The 16,675-nt window shown below is 53.1% G+C and overlaps 6 protein-coding genes across 6 annotated transcripts; 3 read left to right on the top strand and 3 right to left on the bottom strand.

The window, feature by feature from the left end:
* Nucleotides 1-603: 603 nt before the first annotated feature.
* N7468_003666 (amino acid permease) lies at nucleotides 604-2,428 on the top strand (the record flags this gene model as incomplete). The annotated part of the gene is made up of 4 exons (XM_058472963.1): nucleotides 604-911; nucleotides 983-1,226; nucleotides 1,321-1,469; nucleotides 1,528-2,428. The coding sequence occupies 4 exons, from the start codon at nucleotides 604-606 to the stop codon at nucleotides 2,426-2,428; spliced, it is 1,602 nt and encodes a 533-aa protein (XP_058331966.1).
* Nucleotides 2,429-3,394: 966 nt separating this feature from the next.
* sclB (uncharacterized protein) lies at nucleotides 3,395-5,032 on the bottom strand (the record flags this gene model as incomplete). The annotated part of the gene is made up of 2 exons (XM_058472962.1): nucleotides 3,395-4,468; nucleotides 4,562-5,032. The coding sequence occupies 2 exons, from the start codon at nucleotides 5,030-5,032 to the stop codon at nucleotides 3,395-3,397; spliced, it is 1,545 nt and encodes a 514-aa protein (XP_058331965.1).
* A 3,955-nt stretch (nucleotides 5,033-8,987) lies between these two features.
* On the bottom strand, nucleotides 8,988-11,760 carry N7468_003664 (ATP-dependent RNA helicase DBP10; the record flags this gene model as incomplete). Its single annotated transcript, XM_058472961.1, has 2 exons — nucleotides 8,988-10,038; nucleotides 10,076-11,760. The coding sequence occupies 2 exons, from the start codon at nucleotides 11,758-11,760 to the stop codon at nucleotides 8,988-8,990; spliced, it is 2,736 nt and encodes a 911-aa protein (XP_058331964.1).
* Nucleotides 11,761-12,156: 396 nt separating this feature from the next.
* On the top strand, nucleotides 12,157-13,096 carry N7468_003663 (uncharacterized protein; the record flags this gene model as incomplete). The annotated part of the gene is given in 4 exon segments (XM_058472960.1): nucleotides 12,157-12,160; nucleotides 12,211-12,312; nucleotides 12,323-12,865; nucleotides 12,909-13,096. 4 exon segments carry the CDS (start codon nucleotides 12,157-12,159, stop codon nucleotides 13,094-13,096), a joined length of 837 nt encoding a protein of 278 aa, XP_058331963.1.
* A 242-nt stretch (nucleotides 13,097-13,338) lies between these two features.
* On the bottom strand, nucleotides 13,339-15,372 carry N7468_003662 (MATE family efflux transporter; the record flags this gene model as incomplete). The annotated part of the gene is made up of 2 exons (XM_058472959.1): nucleotides 13,339-14,145; nucleotides 14,236-15,372. 2 exons carry the CDS (start codon nucleotides 15,370-15,372, stop codon nucleotides 13,339-13,341), a joined length of 1,944 nt encoding a protein of 647 aa, XP_058331962.1.
* A 758-nt stretch (nucleotides 15,373-16,130) lies between these two features.
* Nucleotides 16,131-16,633, top strand: N7468_003661 (DUF202 domain-containing protein; the record flags this gene model as incomplete). Its single annotated transcript, XM_058472958.1, has 2 exons — nucleotides 16,131-16,161; nucleotides 16,212-16,633. The coding sequence occupies 2 exons, from the start codon at nucleotides 16,131-16,133 to the stop codon at nucleotides 16,631-16,633; spliced, it is 453 nt and encodes a 150-aa protein (XP_058331961.1).
* Between the last annotated feature and the right edge of the window lie 42 nt (nucleotides 16,634-16,675).

Here is a 16,675-nt window from a genome sequence, read left to right as displayed (position 1 = left end):
GCGTGCCCATTTTGGTGCGGGTACATAGTGAATACAGAAGCATATCTAGGATTAATGATTTTTTTTTCCCCTGTTCAACGGTGTGCTTAAAACCAGCCCGAGAAGTATAATCTAGATATCCTTACATGTATCTCCCAAATGTATTGCATGGATGTTTTAGGCAGGTGATGCATCCGAATTCGTCAAGTGGAGCAGATCGAAATTTTTTGGAGCGATGGCGGGACCGACGATCCAGTCACTGAGATGCGCGAGCACGCCATCGCAGTTTACGCCCTATTCGATCTCATTTTTGGGCAGCCCAAAAGATGGCTTCCCCTCCTTTCCATCCCGAACGCGCTTCAGGGTCCCTGATAAGTGCACATTCCACCCGTTGAGCTGTCATATCTCAGCCAAATCCGGGGTACATCGCCACGTGGGGCTAGGGCTAGCACCCTTACTAATCGACTCGAATGCTACGTTAGCTACGCCAGCACATGAGGCAAACGCTAGCAAGCTCATCGGTCCGTTGTTTGAAATCCTCTACTTGATATATACGGACTGCCAGTGGAGCTGTGCCGTAGGGTGTACGGTCGCGGTGACTTCGGTGCTCCATCACCCGCCAAGATGGCTTCGCCAGATACTGAGAAGCAGCCGCACGCGGAGGATAGGGGCGACTTCCAGGCGACTCCGCTGGTGAACGCTGACAAGCTGGCTCGCCGCTTGTCGGGGCGCCAGGTGCAGATGATCGCCATCGGTGGCACGATTGGAACTGGCCTGTTCCTCGGGACCGGTGAATCTCTTGCTACGGGCGGTCCAGCTTCGATGTTAATCGCCTACGCTATCTGCGGTGGCATCGTCTTCGTCACGATGCTCTGTCTGGGCGAGATGGCGGCCTTTGTGCCTGTGGCTGGCTCCTTTTGTACCTTCGCAGGGTAAGTTACACCGCGCGACGATCCTGTCCCGATCTGAATACAAGCATACGTACTAACCTTGAGGGGGCCAGACGCTTCGTGGATGATGCGCTGGGCTTTGCCTTGACGTGGAACTATTGGTTTAATGATGCAGTATCCACGGCATCTGATATTATTGCTCTGCAGCTTCTATTAAAGTATTGGACTGAGAATTTCCCCGGGTGGGCCATCAGCCTGATCTTCCTAGTTGTTGTCATTGCACTGAATCTCCTTTCCGTGCGTGTCTATGGCGAAATAGAATATATTCTGAGCTTGCTGAAAGTCGTTACGATTGTGGTATGTTTGACAAAAAAAAAAGAAAAAGAAAAGAAAAGAAAAGAAAAATGGTCCAGCTTTATGCCAGTTACCAATGTTCTGACCGGGGTTCTAGATCTTCATCATACTGGGCATTGCCGTCAACGCCGGGGGCAATAAAGATCATCGATATATTGGAGGTCAATACTGGACCATAGGAGATGCACCCTTTGTTGACGGTATCGGCGGGTTCGCATCGGTCTTCGTCACCGCCTCATTTGCATAGTGCGTATCGTATTAGGGCTCTTTTTCCCGGTCCATGATCACTAACCCTGAAATGTAGTGGCGGCACCGAGTCCATCGCAATTACCGCTGGTGAGACTAAGAACCCAGCCAAGACCATGCCCAAGGTCGTGCGAAATGTCTTCTGGCGGATTGTCCTTTTCTATCTCCTGTCGATCATTATCATCGGTTTCAATGTGCCCTACACATACCCTGGATTATCAGACGGGAATACGAAAACCAGCCCCTTCACCATTGTCTTCCAGGAAGCCGGCAGTAACGCTGCGGGAAGCTTCATCAACGCCGTGATCATGACCTCCGTCATCTCTGCATCCAACCACGCCCTCTTCGCCGGTACCCGACTTCTCTACTCCCTCGCGGTGGACGGCTACGCACCCCGCTTCTTCAGCAAGCTCAACCGATTCCAGATCCCCTGGATCGCAGTGCTAGCCACCTCCGTCATTAGCGGCCTCTGCTTTGGCGCAAGCTACATCGGGGCCGGCCAGCTGTGGTCTTGGCTCCAGAACATCGTCGGCGTCTCCAACCAACTCTCCTGGATCTGCATCTGCCTCGCGTCTCTTCGCTTCCGCGGGGCCATCCGTGCGCAAGGCATCGAGCATCTTCTCCCCTTCAAGAACTGGACCTACCCCTACGGACCCGTCCTCGCCATGGGCCTCAACATTGTCCTCGTCCTTGTCCAAGGCTGGAAGTGCTTCAGCCCCGTCTTCAAGCGCGTCGATTTCGTTTCATACTACATCGAGATCCCCATTATGATCGTGATGTTTCTGGGCTGGAAACTGGTCAAGCGCACCCATTTTGTCCGCTCGGCCGCGATGGATCTACACACCGATCGCTACGATGGCGGCGTGGACGATGACCATGTACCGGGGGATGTCGTGGAGCCGGAGAAGAAGGGCTTTGTTGCTCAGTTGCAGCGCGTTGGGCAGTGGCTGTTTTTCTAAAAAAAAATTTTTTTTTCTTTTACCTCGTTTGCTTTCTGCTGTGATACCCAGCTTGCATGGACGTGCATTTGTTTCACCGTTGTATCATAATCGCATACTCCACATAAAAACCTTATTATTGACCCCTCTACTAGTACCTTTCTCGCTGACTGGAGTAGTTGCCGCTCGGTATCAACTCGAGTAGGGGGAGTCGGCAAACCCATTGGGTTGGCTTCTTTAGTCTCTAGGTCTGGAAGATAATTCCATTCAAGGAATGGGAAAACCGGCAAAAAGGTCTACTGCAAGACAAATACAGGGCCATCATATGTCATACATTATCCATGGGGATATATGCTCATCGCATCCAGCGAGAATCGACAAAAGAAACCATTCAGCGAGAACCCCAACTCCACAGAACGCCATGCCATGTTCTTCAAAATTCGCTCAACAGTAAGGGGTACTCGCGGGGAAAATGAGATGACAAAAGAGAGAAACAAAGAAAAAAAAAAACAGCCGTATCGCATGAAAACACAATGAAATAAACGCCGCATGCTCTAGAGGCCCATGATTGTGCTCGGGTCGCTTTGCGGCGGTATCTTCGACATCATCCACCTCCTGAGCTTCTTCCGAAACTGGGGATCGGATGTACATATTGGGGTTACACGCGATTTGCTCTTTCCAGCGCAATTCAGCGCACATAAAGTTGCCTCCCTTTTCTTCTTTTTCTTCTTTTTTTTTCGCCTTTTCTTTTCTGGTCTCGACTCGATGCTCGACATTTCGATTGGCTCAATGGGGTATCGAAAAGCTTGAATGGGCCCTGCCGACAAGGTATGGATTATACAATACATAGAGCCTCCAAGGCAGCCAATTAGCGTTTTTTGGGGGGGGGAAGGGAAGTTAGAAAGGAGGAGAGACAAGAAGGAATCTCCAGAGTAGAGTCCCTGATTCTGCAAGTTTAGCTGGTCGCGAGTGAGATGGTAACGCGGTTCAGCCATTCACCATGTCATCTAGTGCCATCTTGCGCCTTTTCACCGGCCGCGGATCAGGCTCCGCTTCTGTCACGGGCTGGGTTGTTTGAGCTCCCGCTGGCAATGACGGAGCAGGTGTAACTGGCGTAGGAAGCTCGAGGGGGCCTAAATGCCGGGGAATCGGGTTCAAAGATCCTGTTGCCGAAGACGACAGCCGTCGGTGATGCGATGGATGGTCCAAAATGGAATCCATAGGTCTCTTGGGTTGGGCAGAAGTACGGGGATCCTGGGAGCTTCCTTCCGAGCCGGCTAAAACCCAGCTTGCAGGATATGGATCGCTCAATCTATGGGTATGGTAGGCATGGCCGGGGGGTCCTGGCGGCACTGCCGACATGGGCGGACCGGGATTTGCTGTAGCTTGGTGGATTGGAGGGAGACGGACCGAGGTCTCCAGATAGGACTCTCGGGGTCCAGCTGGCAGTCGAGACTCGGCTCCTGGATGGTGGGCGGAGCCGGGGGATTCAGCGTAGGGTATGTAGGGAATCCCTGCGGCGGGATTGGGCTGCGGCGGGGTGGTAGGTGGAGGTAATGCCGGACCTGGATATTGTTGAAATCGCATGTCCATTCCTGGCGGACCTGTGGGTGTCTTGATCACAGGGTTGAATCCACTCGTAACTGGCGCAAATGCAGACGGAGGCACAGATGGATGAGGCTGCGGATATGAAGCTGGTCCAGACGAGGAGAATGGACGCCGACCCGCAGCATTCAGCATCCCTGGCGAAGCTTCCATAGGACGAGTCAGAGGAAAGACCGAAGCTGACCATCGGTGCGGCTGGCTCCGCGGACCTCGCATCGTTGCTGCTCCTGGTGGTGGTGGTGGTGGTCCTGGTTCACCTACTCCTTGAAGATCTGTCATCGGCCGAAGCTCTCTTGAAGATGTTGGTCGGTGGAAGCTCGCTCGCGGAGGGCCAGCGGGCTGGGACTCTGCTGGCACCGGTGAATGATCCGGATGCGTATAGGGTCGGAGAGAAGAGTCCTCGGCCTTCAATGGCGGTCGGCCACGTTTTTTGTGAGTGACATCCACACATGACGACTTTTTTTGTTGACGGGGCCAATTAGCAAATCATAGTTCTCGCGAGAGGTTGCTCGACACCTCGGCCATCATCTCGATCGCAATTTGACTTACAGCCTTTCCAGCCAAAACACATCTTCTACATGGCCGTGCTGGATCACAGCCAAGATGCTTCTTTTTGCAATTGACGCATGCCGATGCCACATGCGCCTTCGTCCGCCTCGTCGATCTCTGTGCAATGGCACGAGGCCCCGCTCCAGAGATGGAGCGATCAAATGCTGCTAGTGGAAATTGAGGCAACTCAGGGTGAGCGTGAGAAGGATCCGTATACAACGGGCCGGGATCCGGATATCTTGGGGGAATCAACGGCACCGAGGGAACAGAGACCGGAGCAACGGCCGAGATCGGTGGGATCGTGGTGGGCAACGGATCATTGCCTAAGGATGGGCGATGAGGTCGAGGATGGGACACCACCGGGGCTTCCTCTGCCGCGCTGGGAGCGGGCGAGGAAGCCAATGGATATCGCGAAGGGTTCGACTCCGCGGAAGCAACCGAAGGCTCTTCAGCAGGAGGAGAGCCAGACATAGATTGACGGGTAAACGCAGCCTGGGGGCTACACCCTCGAGGATCGGCCCACGGTCGATTCAAGAGCCGCTCAGGGCCGGGGATGAACCGGGTTGGTCCAAACGGGGTGGCGAGACTCGGTGGATGAAGAACGAGTGGTTGCATCGGATGACTGGGGCTGGAGCACTTGGAGAGAGACAGGCCCACGAGGGCGGCTCTCTATACTCTTTTGTGGACTTTCAAAAAAGGGGACCATGGACTCCTCGTTCGGGAGGCAGCATATCTGGCGAACGGATCCCTGGGCAGGCTTTAGCAAAGGCGCGTAGTGTGCCTGGGTTTGGTTCACGCGAAGGGGGGGGGGGGGCAAGTCGGGGTTGGAAGGGATTGATACAGGTGAACAGCAGCAGGACAAGCACCAGACGACAATATCATTGGAAGCCTCCCCCAGCTTCCCTGTTCCGAGGCGACACCGAGCTTATGAAGAACAGAGCGACCCGCTATTGGAGGGGTCAGAAACTAGACTGCATCGATCAGCGGGAGATTTCCAGGCCATGACAGCAGGGTGGCTCATAGCCCTTGTCATTTTCCCCTCCCAGGGCGATCTATTGCAGGATGGCGGTCGATCATCGCGCTAGGATGGCCGGGTGCAGCTGGCCCAAGCTCTCACCTTGCCTCTGCGATCACGTTCGGTGCATTGCAGTTCCAGCTCAGACGCCCCCGTACATAATAAGGTAGTCCGGAACGAACGAGACAGGGTAAAAGATAGAAACGGTGAACTATACCTGTATGCCACTTGAGGCGTCCTCGAGGTGGGGGGGGCCGGTATGGAAAGGGAGTCTGGTTCTTCAAGCCCTGTTTCTCCTTGAAATCCTAGATATTCCACGCCTCCTTGAAGCTTTCTCCTTTGGCTGTGTTTGACTTCTTCTGTAGCTGTCTTGTCTTGTCTTTTCTCTTTTCTCTTTCTCTTTTTTTTTGGGCCTTTCCGTTTTAGACTCTTATTTTTATTTTCATTTTTTTTTTATTTTTATTTTTTCCCCGAATCGCGTTTTTGGGGTGTGATATGTTTCAGGTATTGTTTGCTGATATGGGGGTGGGGGAGCAGGGAAGCAATAAGAATGAACGTCAGATGGAAGACGAAATATTGAAGGAATTAACCAGATTCTATGAATGTGGTAAATTTCCCGCTCTTGGACATTACGAGCCCAAAGTAGTACACTATGGGCCAGAGGGCCCGGTGGATCCTACCAGGTAGGAAAGCAGTGGTCAGTGCAGCTGGCACTAGTAGCTGATAGACTTGATCTCCGTCATGGTAGATCTTTTCGGGAATTATGGGAGGGGAGGAAGAACGGTAGGTGGAGAGAAAGGGCGTGCGTAAAGCGCCATGATTCGCTGTAGGCTGTCGAACTGGGCACCCCTTGTTTTTGATTTTTATTTGCATTATTCGCTGGTTGGGCAGGGATTCGGGAATTTCTTTGATCTTCACGGGCTTTGTCTGATTTCCTCGATTTCTTTCTTCCTTTCTTATTCCTTTTGGTCCTTTTTCCCGCTGATGGATCGCCCCGTCCGCGCTATACAAGAGCTCATTTCCCCGAATCAGCCGGTGGAGCCCACACGCAATGGTTCGTAGTGCCTCCCGGTCTATTGCGGTGGCTTGCAGGCGAACGGGTTGCACTGACACCCGCCATACTAATCTACGGGGATGGGAGCTTGGGAGGTGCGACGTGAAATCAAAAAGCAGCAGGTCAATAATTGGGGAATTGGGGAGGACGATACGAGCCCAAGCGAGGGATTGGAGGATCGACAGTCGGCGCCCGCAGCCATTGCCAATAGTCGCCCCCGGCACTGAACTGCGCATTCCGTTTGACATGCACAAAGTACGAGGATGCATGTCTCTCTCGCGCGCCAGGAGGTCTCACTGTGCTCGTATTGGCCCGGTTGATGTGATGGCTCTTCATAGAGCACTATCCTATTACCCGTACCTGGTTGGACCCAGTATAACCACAGAAGGTCCCCCCCCCCGCTTTCCAAGTAATCCCACGTTCCAGCCCTATTAGTGTCACTAGACCCGGATCCATCGCTAATAGACTGAATCTTATCTGCTGAGCCGGGAAACAAAACATATCACCTCATCTCTACTTGCCAAATGCCTGCGAGTGGTGCAACCTCTCGGGGGACGAACCTTATTTTGGACTGTACTTTGTGATTCATGGTTTAGCTTCTAAGATTGGGAACAGCACGGTGCTGGAAGATCTGGTGCGATGCTGTATCCTTTCTGGTCCCAAGACTCCGATAAACGCCCTTCTCCACTCTCTGGCCTTCGGGCTCTGGTGCCCGGATCTATAAGCCGAGAAATGATCGGCCTCGTCGAAGGGCTGAGGCTAATGGCCCGCAAAACCTTAATGGGGCGGAAAGATGAGAATCCCATGGTTGCGCCGGGCAAACCATGGATTTCTTGGGTAAGTGCGAGTGGGGAACTGAGTCTGATGGATTTCAAATTGCCCGATTGCCCTGCTGGAAAGGGGGATTTCCAGAAGAACTAGAGGGGACTGGTGATGTCAACCTTGAATCCACGGGTCATTATTCTCCGCAGTGGAGATCCTAGAGGCAAAAGGGGGGAAAAAAAACAATATTCATCATGAACAAGCCCCACCGGAGCACCGTAGGACCGAGTCAACCCGCTGGTTATCCTCCGTGGGACGAGAAGGGGGTTACTGTTACAATCCAGCCCGACACAAGTGTAGATCAGGGTCCTCGACAGGCGAGGAACACGACAGAGGTGGGCCGCGAACCATGAGTCGGGAGCCTGCAGCCAAGGGACAGATTTCTTTTTGAATTTCCAGATCTCATGACTGGGGATTTCTCTGTTGCAAAAGGGCGGCTTGCGAATTGGATTGGAGGGGGGCGGCAGGTGGTGATGTGGTCCCCGAAGCTTCAATAGATCAGGGCAAAGTTCGCTCTGTTGTGGTACCCTGTGGGAAGATACCCTGTTCTTCCCACCCAACTGAGACCCTGAAATTAAGAGCAGAGGAAGGAAAGACATGAACCGCAAAAACCGTTCGTAAAGTTTATCTTCTTATTTTTCGGGTACTCCGGAATCGAGGAACAAGATGTGGCTGCAGCCTGCAGCCTTCAGCCTTGGGGAAAGCGGATCACCGTCAGCATGTGCAATGCTTTTCCATCCCTGGCCTGGACTAGGGAAGGTCCCCACTTCATCGGGTGATTGGGCAAGCAGCAGACCAGACCTGGGGGAGCCAATTGACCCGGAAGGTAAAATAATAAGACAAAGAAAGAAGAAGGAATAAAGGGGGGAAAAAAAGGTGAAAAGACACAAGGCCAAGAGCGGGAGCTGCCGAGAGGGCAACAAAAGGCGGCTGTTAATCGCCTAAGGGGCTGCACCAGCCTGTGTGGAACATACCGCACGCGGGTGCACAAGGGGTTCAACCCATCCTTTCCCATGCCTCCCAGGGCTGCGGAGTAGGGATTCTGTCTCTCTCAGAGACCCCGCCCCGTTCGACTAGTTTGTACCGAACAGAGTCCGGAAACTGGATCGGGATTTGTCAAAGGCCGAGCCTTACCAAAATTCGCCGAGTCTGGCCCCAGGCGGAGATTAATCGGGACTATTGGGGCCTCGTGGAATATCTCCCAAAAGGGCACAAGGCCTTGGAGATCGTGATTGGATCCGAAAGGGCTGACAATCGTACGCGCGCGATCGACGCGTAGTGGCAGTGCATGAACCATGGTCCGGGTTGCGTTCTTGATAGCACTCGCTATGGGATATAGACACGGGGTCTTGAGATTTTGAGTCTTTCAAGTTTCCTACAAGTCGCTACAGGACTCCGTAAAAACTCAGGACATGGTCGCAAGCAATTGACATGGTATCTTCAATGCAGTATATAACTAGTTGGCCCCTGTCCCCAGAACATGGAATACATCTGCTAGGAAGACGAAACCTATACAAAGTGGTGAAATGCGTCGTTTAATGCTTCTTCCGAGACGGCCGGGCATTCTTCTCACGCCGCTTCTGCTTCAGATTGCGTGCCTTGCGAATATCGTCCGTAGAGCGAATCTCGCTCTTCCCACCCGCAGCAGCGCCGCCAACCTGAGAGAGCTGCCTCTCGCGAGCCGTGGCGTTCTTCTTCTTCATCTTCTCATAATCGCCCCGCAAGGGATCAGCCCGCTTAGGAGCCTCCTGCTTGGTATGCCGGAATCGCCCACCACTGGCCCCCGGAGGCCGGTGGTTGAAGTTCCGGGCCAGAGAAGGATCCTCGGCCTCGCCCACACGAGGCATATGGCCCAACCGCTTGCCCTTTTTCCAGTTCTGGAAGCGCCCGCTGCGGAAACTAGCCGCAATCTTGGCCCCGCTCTCACCGCGCACCAGCTTCTCGCCCTTCGACCCGTCCTCATCATTCTGTCGCGCCACATACTTTTTATGCCGCTTGTCCCAGCGCAGCATCGACCGAGGCTCGCCAAATCCCTTGTGTCCTTCATCCCCGTTGAGGTCCATGGTAGCACTGCGTGAGGCAGCAGCGAAGTTCGAGACGGTGCCCGAGTGGACGCCGTACGCCCGGTCCTCTGCGAGGTCGTTGTTGTTGGGCGTGTAACCCATGAAATAGTCGGGGTTCTGGAACGAGGTAGCGGAAACCCCATTGGGATTTGCCTTTGCCTTGTTCTTCGGCTGGGAGTATGCGGAGAAGGTTACCTCCAGGTCTGACTCGGAGGCGAGGGACATGTTATCCCCAGCTTCAGCGGGGATGTCTTCGTCGCCTTCGCCTTCACCTTCATCTCCGCCGGCGAATTGATCGCCAATGCCCAGTTCGTTGAGCTCGGACTGCTCCTTGGCCTGCGCTCTTTGCTTCTTCTTGTCCACAGTGGACCGGATCCGCTTGATGGTGTTCATGGTCGCCTCTTCGCCCTCAGTCTTCTGGGAACTCTTGCCAGTTCGGCGATTGTGCACTTCAAAGATGGTTTCCTGGGGACGGAATCCACCAATGCGTGCCAGCAGCTTTTCACGCTCCGCTTCCATTTGACTGGTGGCGTCGTTGAAAAAGCACATGAATCGTGGACCAGTCGTCTGTGGTGGTGACTTGTTTGGCACGTTTCGCACTCTCGAGAGACGCCGCATTGCGGGTTCGCATGTATAGTTTCTCTCCCCGCGTAGCCACCTGGCGTTGGGATGCGATGTCTGTAACCTCAGACAGAACTTTGTTGACCCACTCGCAGCTCCGAGATAGGGGGTCTCTGGGGATAGAGCCCACAACCACATCCTCCGCGAAATCAACCTGGTCGCCGTATTGGCGGCCGAGAACCAGCCTCCGGCCCAGGAAGAGCTGAAGATCGAGCAAGTATGGGGCATCGGCATCTCTGACAAGACTGTAACTCCAACCTTTCTGGCCTGCACGGGCGGTACGACCGACTCGGTGGACGAAGATCTTGGGTTGGGAGGGGAAGTCGTAGTTGATGACGTTGGCGAGAACGGGGATATCGATACCTCGAGCAGCGACATCGGTGACGACCAGGATATTAGAGATCCCGGATCGGAAGTTTTGGACTTGGATCTTACGAGCTGTTTGATCCAGTGAACCGTAGGCGTAGGATGTCGCAAATCCGGCTTCTTTAAGGAGCGAATAGAGGTAGTCCACATGGTGCTTCGTCGCTGCGAAAACAATCGTTGAGTGTTCGGTCGGCGATTCTTTGTGCGCATTCCTCTCAGTCCGCTTTCGCTTATTCGACTTGGAAGGCCCTTCCTCCTTGAACCGTCGCGTCACTTCTGTAGGCCCTGTGGGCATTTTAATAACTTCATGTAGGACGTACAGCAGAGCACCCTCTTTGTCAGATGACTTGACGGCAAAGAATGCATTCTGCAGATCTGGAGAGATCTTTCCTTCGGTATCCAATCGCACAAGAGTGGGCTCCTCGAGACCAGCTCGTGCAAACTCCACCAGCGACTTAGGAAGAGTAGCAGAGAAAAGGAGCGTTTGTCGATTTGAGGGAAGACCGTGAAGAATCTCAGTAAGCTGGGCAGCAAATCCCATTTCGAACAATCGATCAGCTTCATCGAAAACCACGTAGCGGATACTCGAAAGATCTAAGTCCATTTCGACCTTCAAGTGAAGGAATCGACCGGGCGTAGCGATGACGATATCTGGATTGCCAGCCATCATTCCGAACTGATCCTCCAGGCTATCACCACCGACAAGCAGGACAGCCTTTAAGTCCGTGCCACGGCTCATCTCCTTAACAACTTTCAGAGTCTGCAGGGCAAGTTCTCGGGAGGGAGACATGATCAAGCCGCGAGCTCCGAACTTCGTGCTATGGCTCTTCAACTTCTCAATCATGGGAATGACGAAAGCCGCAGTCTTTCCGGAACCAGTTCGGGCCATCCCAACTACATCTTTGTCTTCCATAATGACGGGAATGGTCTTGCGCTGAATCGGAGTAGGGACAGAGAATCCCTTGCGTGCGATGGCCTTCAAAAGATGTCCATTCAGGCCCATGGCTTGGAAGCCACCGCCCTTCTTAACAGTGCGACCCTTGAGATTAGAGCCCTTTCGGTTGGCAGATGCCTGGTGGGAGGCAATAAATGCTGCATCGCCATCGTCGTCGTCCGCGCCGAGGAAGTCGAGGTCCTGATGAGTTGGTTTCTTTTCTTGAGGTTTACCCGAATCAGAGTCACTGTCATTTTGGAAGAGAGCACCGGTGATGTCGAACTCGTTTTCCGACATCGCGGGGGAAGAGGCACGGTGAGGCATTGTTGTGTCCTGAAAGTCTTGCGCCTCGTGATAAGCCGATCTACGGCGGGATGGAGACGAAGTTGTTCAGAGACCTGTGTCCATATATTGAAGCGAGTAACAAATCAAGAAGAAAAAAAAATCACCGTCAACAAAAATCCGGCAAACAGCTATTTATGACTTAGCTGGCCGCAACTCACAGGCTTTGATGGACTTCCAGACAGGCCTGTGCAGAGCTTGACGATCTAGACGTTTTTTATCTTTCCGCCCAAAAAAAAAAAAAATTGAGATCGAGACCCCCGAAAGGCGGTGAGAAGTGTTTGCACTGTTTGCTTCCTCCCCGCGACGCGTCTCAGGCACGACACGCTCCCAAACGAGTAAAATGATTTCTCGTCTCTACCATCACCTTGTCACATAATGGGTATGTATGCTCGACCAGGTGTCTGCTACACGACTAACGCATTCTGATAGATAACTTCAACTCATATGGCGGCCAATCAGGCGGCGGCGGCTTTATGCCAGGCGAGACGAACAGTCCATCCGGCGGAAAGGTGCGAATAGCTCATGCGATATGTGATAAAAGCCCGTCATTCGACTGACATTTCGAGAAAGACTGGCGACCGTGATAACAAAACACTCCGTCCCGTGACAATTAAACAGATTCTCGATGCCAGCTCGCCGTACCCAGAGGCTCCCTACCAGATCGACGGCGCCGACGTTGCCAACGTGCTCTTCATTGGCCAGGTGCGCAATATCAGCGCCCAAAGCACCAATGTCACATACAAGATCGACGATGGAACAGGCGAGGTCGAGGTGAAGAAGTGGGTGGACTCGGCTATGGCTGATAGCATGGACACCGATGAGGGGACTAAGGGGCCTGGCGATGGGAAGAACGAGGTCAAGCTGAATGGCCATGCTCGTGTCTTCGGTGCGATCAAGTCTTTCGGAAACAAGCGATACATTGGTGCGCATAGTGTGCGTCCGATGACGGATATCAACGAGCTGAACTGCCATCTCCTTGAGGCTACTATGGTCCATCTGTTCTTCACTCGTGGGCCTCCTGGTGGTGCTAGCGGTGGAAATGCGCAAGGCGGCGATGCTGTGATGGGTGGGGCTGATGACTATGGTGCTGGGCAGAATAAGGCTCTGGGACATATGACCCCCCTTAGCGAAGAAGATCTACAATGTCCTGAAGACCGAGCCCCAAGATGACACCGGTCTTCACTTGCAACAGATTGCTACAAAGCTGAATGTCCCCGCGACTGATGTGGCACGTGCTGGCGAGGAGTTAATGGGCGCTGGTGTCATTTTCTCCACTATGGACGAACAGACCTGGGCTATTCTTGAGTACGAGTAAAAGGTTTATTGTTGGTGCCAGAGAGCACCTATATTCTTCAAGTTTCAAAAAGACTTTTCGCAGCCTTCAAATGATATCATGATTTATCTATTTTCATACTTCCATGGTCTTTTCACGTCTTCCAGTCGTAAGTTTCATTCAAAAACAGGAAATGCACAAGCGATTGTTCGTCACCAGCGTGGGCTGCCTTACCAAGAAATGGTAATATGCGAAATCTCCAGCGTCAAGGAAGCTGAACAGAATCAAGTCATCTCATTGCGTCGCGTCGCCTCCTCCACTGACCGCTCCCAGCTAATCCGGCTGATGAAAATCGCTTCGATGACCGATACAAGCAGAAGAGCCAGGGCCACTCCAGTCCATAGGCCCATGACTCCCCAGCCCAGCCAGAAGGTTGTGCCAATGCTGACAGGCATCGCGATAACATAGTAACAGAAAAGTTGGATGTAGCCACCGACTTCTTGACGGCCCAATCCACGGAGAATACCGTTGCAATTGGCCGCAAGCGCATCAAAAAGTTGAAAAGCAGCACACAGGGGTAGGACTTGGGCCACCAACGCAATGACGTCGGCATCAGAGCTGAAAAGCATGGGAATGTAGTCTCGCAGAACCGAGAGAAGGACCATGTTGAACAACCCGACGATTACAGCACCACAGAAACTCACCTTCGCAGACGTCTTCGCGGCTCCAACTAAGGTAGCACCAATCAAGTTTGCGACGCGAGTGCTACCAGCGATAGACAGTGGGAAGGGAATCTGCCATGTAATGCTTGAAATGGTAGAGAGAACAGACTGGGCAGCCAGAGCAGTCGTGCCCAGATAACTACTGAGAAGAGTCAAAGCTTCAAAGGCAAGGCACTCGGCCTCGACCATGAGCAAGCCCGGTAAGGCGAGGCGAATCATTGGGCCCCAATTATCAAATGCCCGTCTGGTGAACCCACACCAGCATTGAGACCCTACAGCAAAGTAGGCATATAGGAAGAGACCTAACGGGAGAAGATTCTCCGTGACTGCGACGGCAATTGGTGCTCCGATGAATCCCCATTGCATTTTCTGATACCATATTAGTTTGCCTTGTTCTTTTTCTTTTTTCTTTTTTTTTTTCAAGAAAATCGTTTCGACGATCTCATGATGATGACTTACCCAAACCAGAAACCAGTTCAAGAAAGCATTGAATGGAGCGCAGACGATCAAAACATACAACGAGGCAGAGAAGACGCCCTGCGCCTGCAGGTACCGTTTTCCACTCTCAAAACACGCATAACCTGGGGTTCCTAAGAGCGCAATCTTCAAGTACAGTCCGGCCATTCGCGCCACTTCTGTTTCTGGCACAATCTTCACGAGAATATTCTCAGAGAAGAACCATAACACAGCGATAGGAACAGTCACCAGCCATAGGAAGTAGACCATGCGGAGCATCTGTAGGCCCACCAACTTGCGCTTCCCTGAACCGTACGCCTGCGCACAGAGGGTATCCAAGCTCGTCGCAAGACCAGAATACACGGCATTCCCAGTAATGCTCACCGTCATACTGGCCAAACTGACTGCCCCCAGCTCCTCTTTGCCCAAGTGGCCAATTGTGAAGACACTGGCTAGCGTCAAGGAGTACTGCAGCAAGAATGTCAACATCAACGGTGCAGAATACTGACCAATCACGATCGCTTCACGCTTCCAAGTCGTGTTGATCAACCCTGCAATTACAGCTTCTTCCCATTTCCGATCAATTTCCTCCGGGTCCATGCCTTCCGCCCCACTGGGAGGTCCTAGCAGAGCCGTGGACTCTGTGGCCTGTGGCTGGATCCCGGGGGGTTTGATGGGCGATTCTCTCCCCGCACCGAACGGCCTGGAGGGACCTTGCCCTGGGGATGTAGCAAACAGATTGCCAATTTGATGCGGCAGTCCCTTGGACCTTTGGTCGGTTGGGATGACATGGTTATCTCCGAGGAGGTCCCGCTCTTCTTTGATCGCTTTTTGCCGTTCGCCCTCAGTCAAAGGCTGATAGTTCGCAGCCGCGGGGATGGCTGTGGCGTGGTTCACGTTGGTGAAATAGCTCGGGCGGCGATAAGACCCAGCCAACGAATGCGGATTAGCATGGTTGCTGGCAGGACGAAGTGTCGAGGCTTCGGAGTCCCCGTCGGTGTTGCTCGAGTCCTCGTCTTCGTACTGAGCGAGGTCGCGCGCGATCGCCGATGCCGCTATCGGTGAACTGGAGGTGAAGGACCCTCCAAATGGGTTTAAGTGCTCCGCGGACTCTGCGGAGCGAATGTTGCGCGGCGCCATGAGGGAACCCTAGGAGATGCACTGGCCTTTTTTTTCATTTACTAAACACCAGCATCATCTACAAGCATGTACAAGGGAAGAGGAGGAGAGATAAGAGTAAAGAGTCAAAGCGGGCAAAGCGGGCAAAGACTCGGGACTCGAAAGTGGGGAACAGCTCGGCGGTAGCTTCGACTCGCCCTTTCGAGTAATTAGTGGAACTTCGATACTGTGAGATGAGAAGTCGGCGATTTTCCCCTGCCTCAAAATTCACCTGTTCGTGTTTGAGAATTCGCGTCGGCTCGATAAGCCAGGACGATTCAAAGAATTCCGCCTGACTCGATCATGGTGCATCAGCTGCTCCCCCGCCTTGGAGATGGACCCACTAGGCCGTGCGCAAGGGATTCATGGATAGATTGCTTGCGGGGATTAAGAAGGCCTAATTCCAGTCTGGTCTTGAATCATGAAGACTCTTTTATCTAAGCCTCAATCGCCTCGATCGCACGCTTATCAGCGAAGTCACCAAGGGTCATTTCATACCACAAATAAGCGGTCTGCGGATCACATGATCGCCTCATATCGTTCTCGATCTCCAGATTTCCGTTCTCGATCTCCATCCTCACAATGGCGTCTGCAGGGAGCTGCACAAGCAGCATTCCCTCGCGCGGGCGCTATAATCCACTGATAAACCCATTCCATGCCCACCCAGCTCTAGTGGAAGAGTGAGTGAACTTTTATCATAACGGGCAGCTCTCCGGTTACCCCAGTCGCGCCTTACGAGCATGCGGGCTGTTTTACCTAGGGCTCGCTCCGGTGGACCTGGTTGTACACACGATTGGATCCTTCTAGCTAACAGACCACAGGCACGTCGAAGACCAACATCATATTCTATACTCAACCCCCCCTGTTCGGCGCCTTGCTTTTTGAAAACAGTTCCTCCGATGCGCGCGACCACTGCGCCAACGAACGGACCTTTCTCTCCTGGCTTCGGCTATCGATGTACCTTGCAGTTGTCTCTGTCGCCATAATTATTTCCTTCCATTTTCGCGACCAGCCTACTTCGTTAGAACGGCGCATGGCCCTGCCCCTGGGCATAATCTTCTGGGTGTTGAGCTTGGCCTGTCTGGCGAACGGATTCGCGAACTACGCCCGCACCGTCATGAAATATAGTCGCAAGGCAGCTTTGGTCCAAAGTGGGTGGAAGACGCAGATGGTCTTCACGGTTGTCGGGGTGGTTATCCTAGGCAGTTGTATCCTCTTCTTGTCCACCGATCCGTCCTCGTGATGTACAGCATCAAGGGCTTTTCGTCTAGACTAGGAGGTCTAT

The sequence above is a fragment of the Penicillium chermesinum genome, assembly GCF_028974085.1.
Source record: "Penicillium chermesinum strain IBT 19713 chromosome Unknown utg000003l:1.0-5111272.0:1.0-5115320.0, whole genome shotgun sequence".
NCBI lineage: Eukaryota > Fungi > Ascomycota > Eurotiomycetes > Eurotiales > Aspergillaceae > Penicillium > Penicillium chermesinum.
This window is presented reverse-complemented; position numbering and strand designations above follow the sequence as displayed.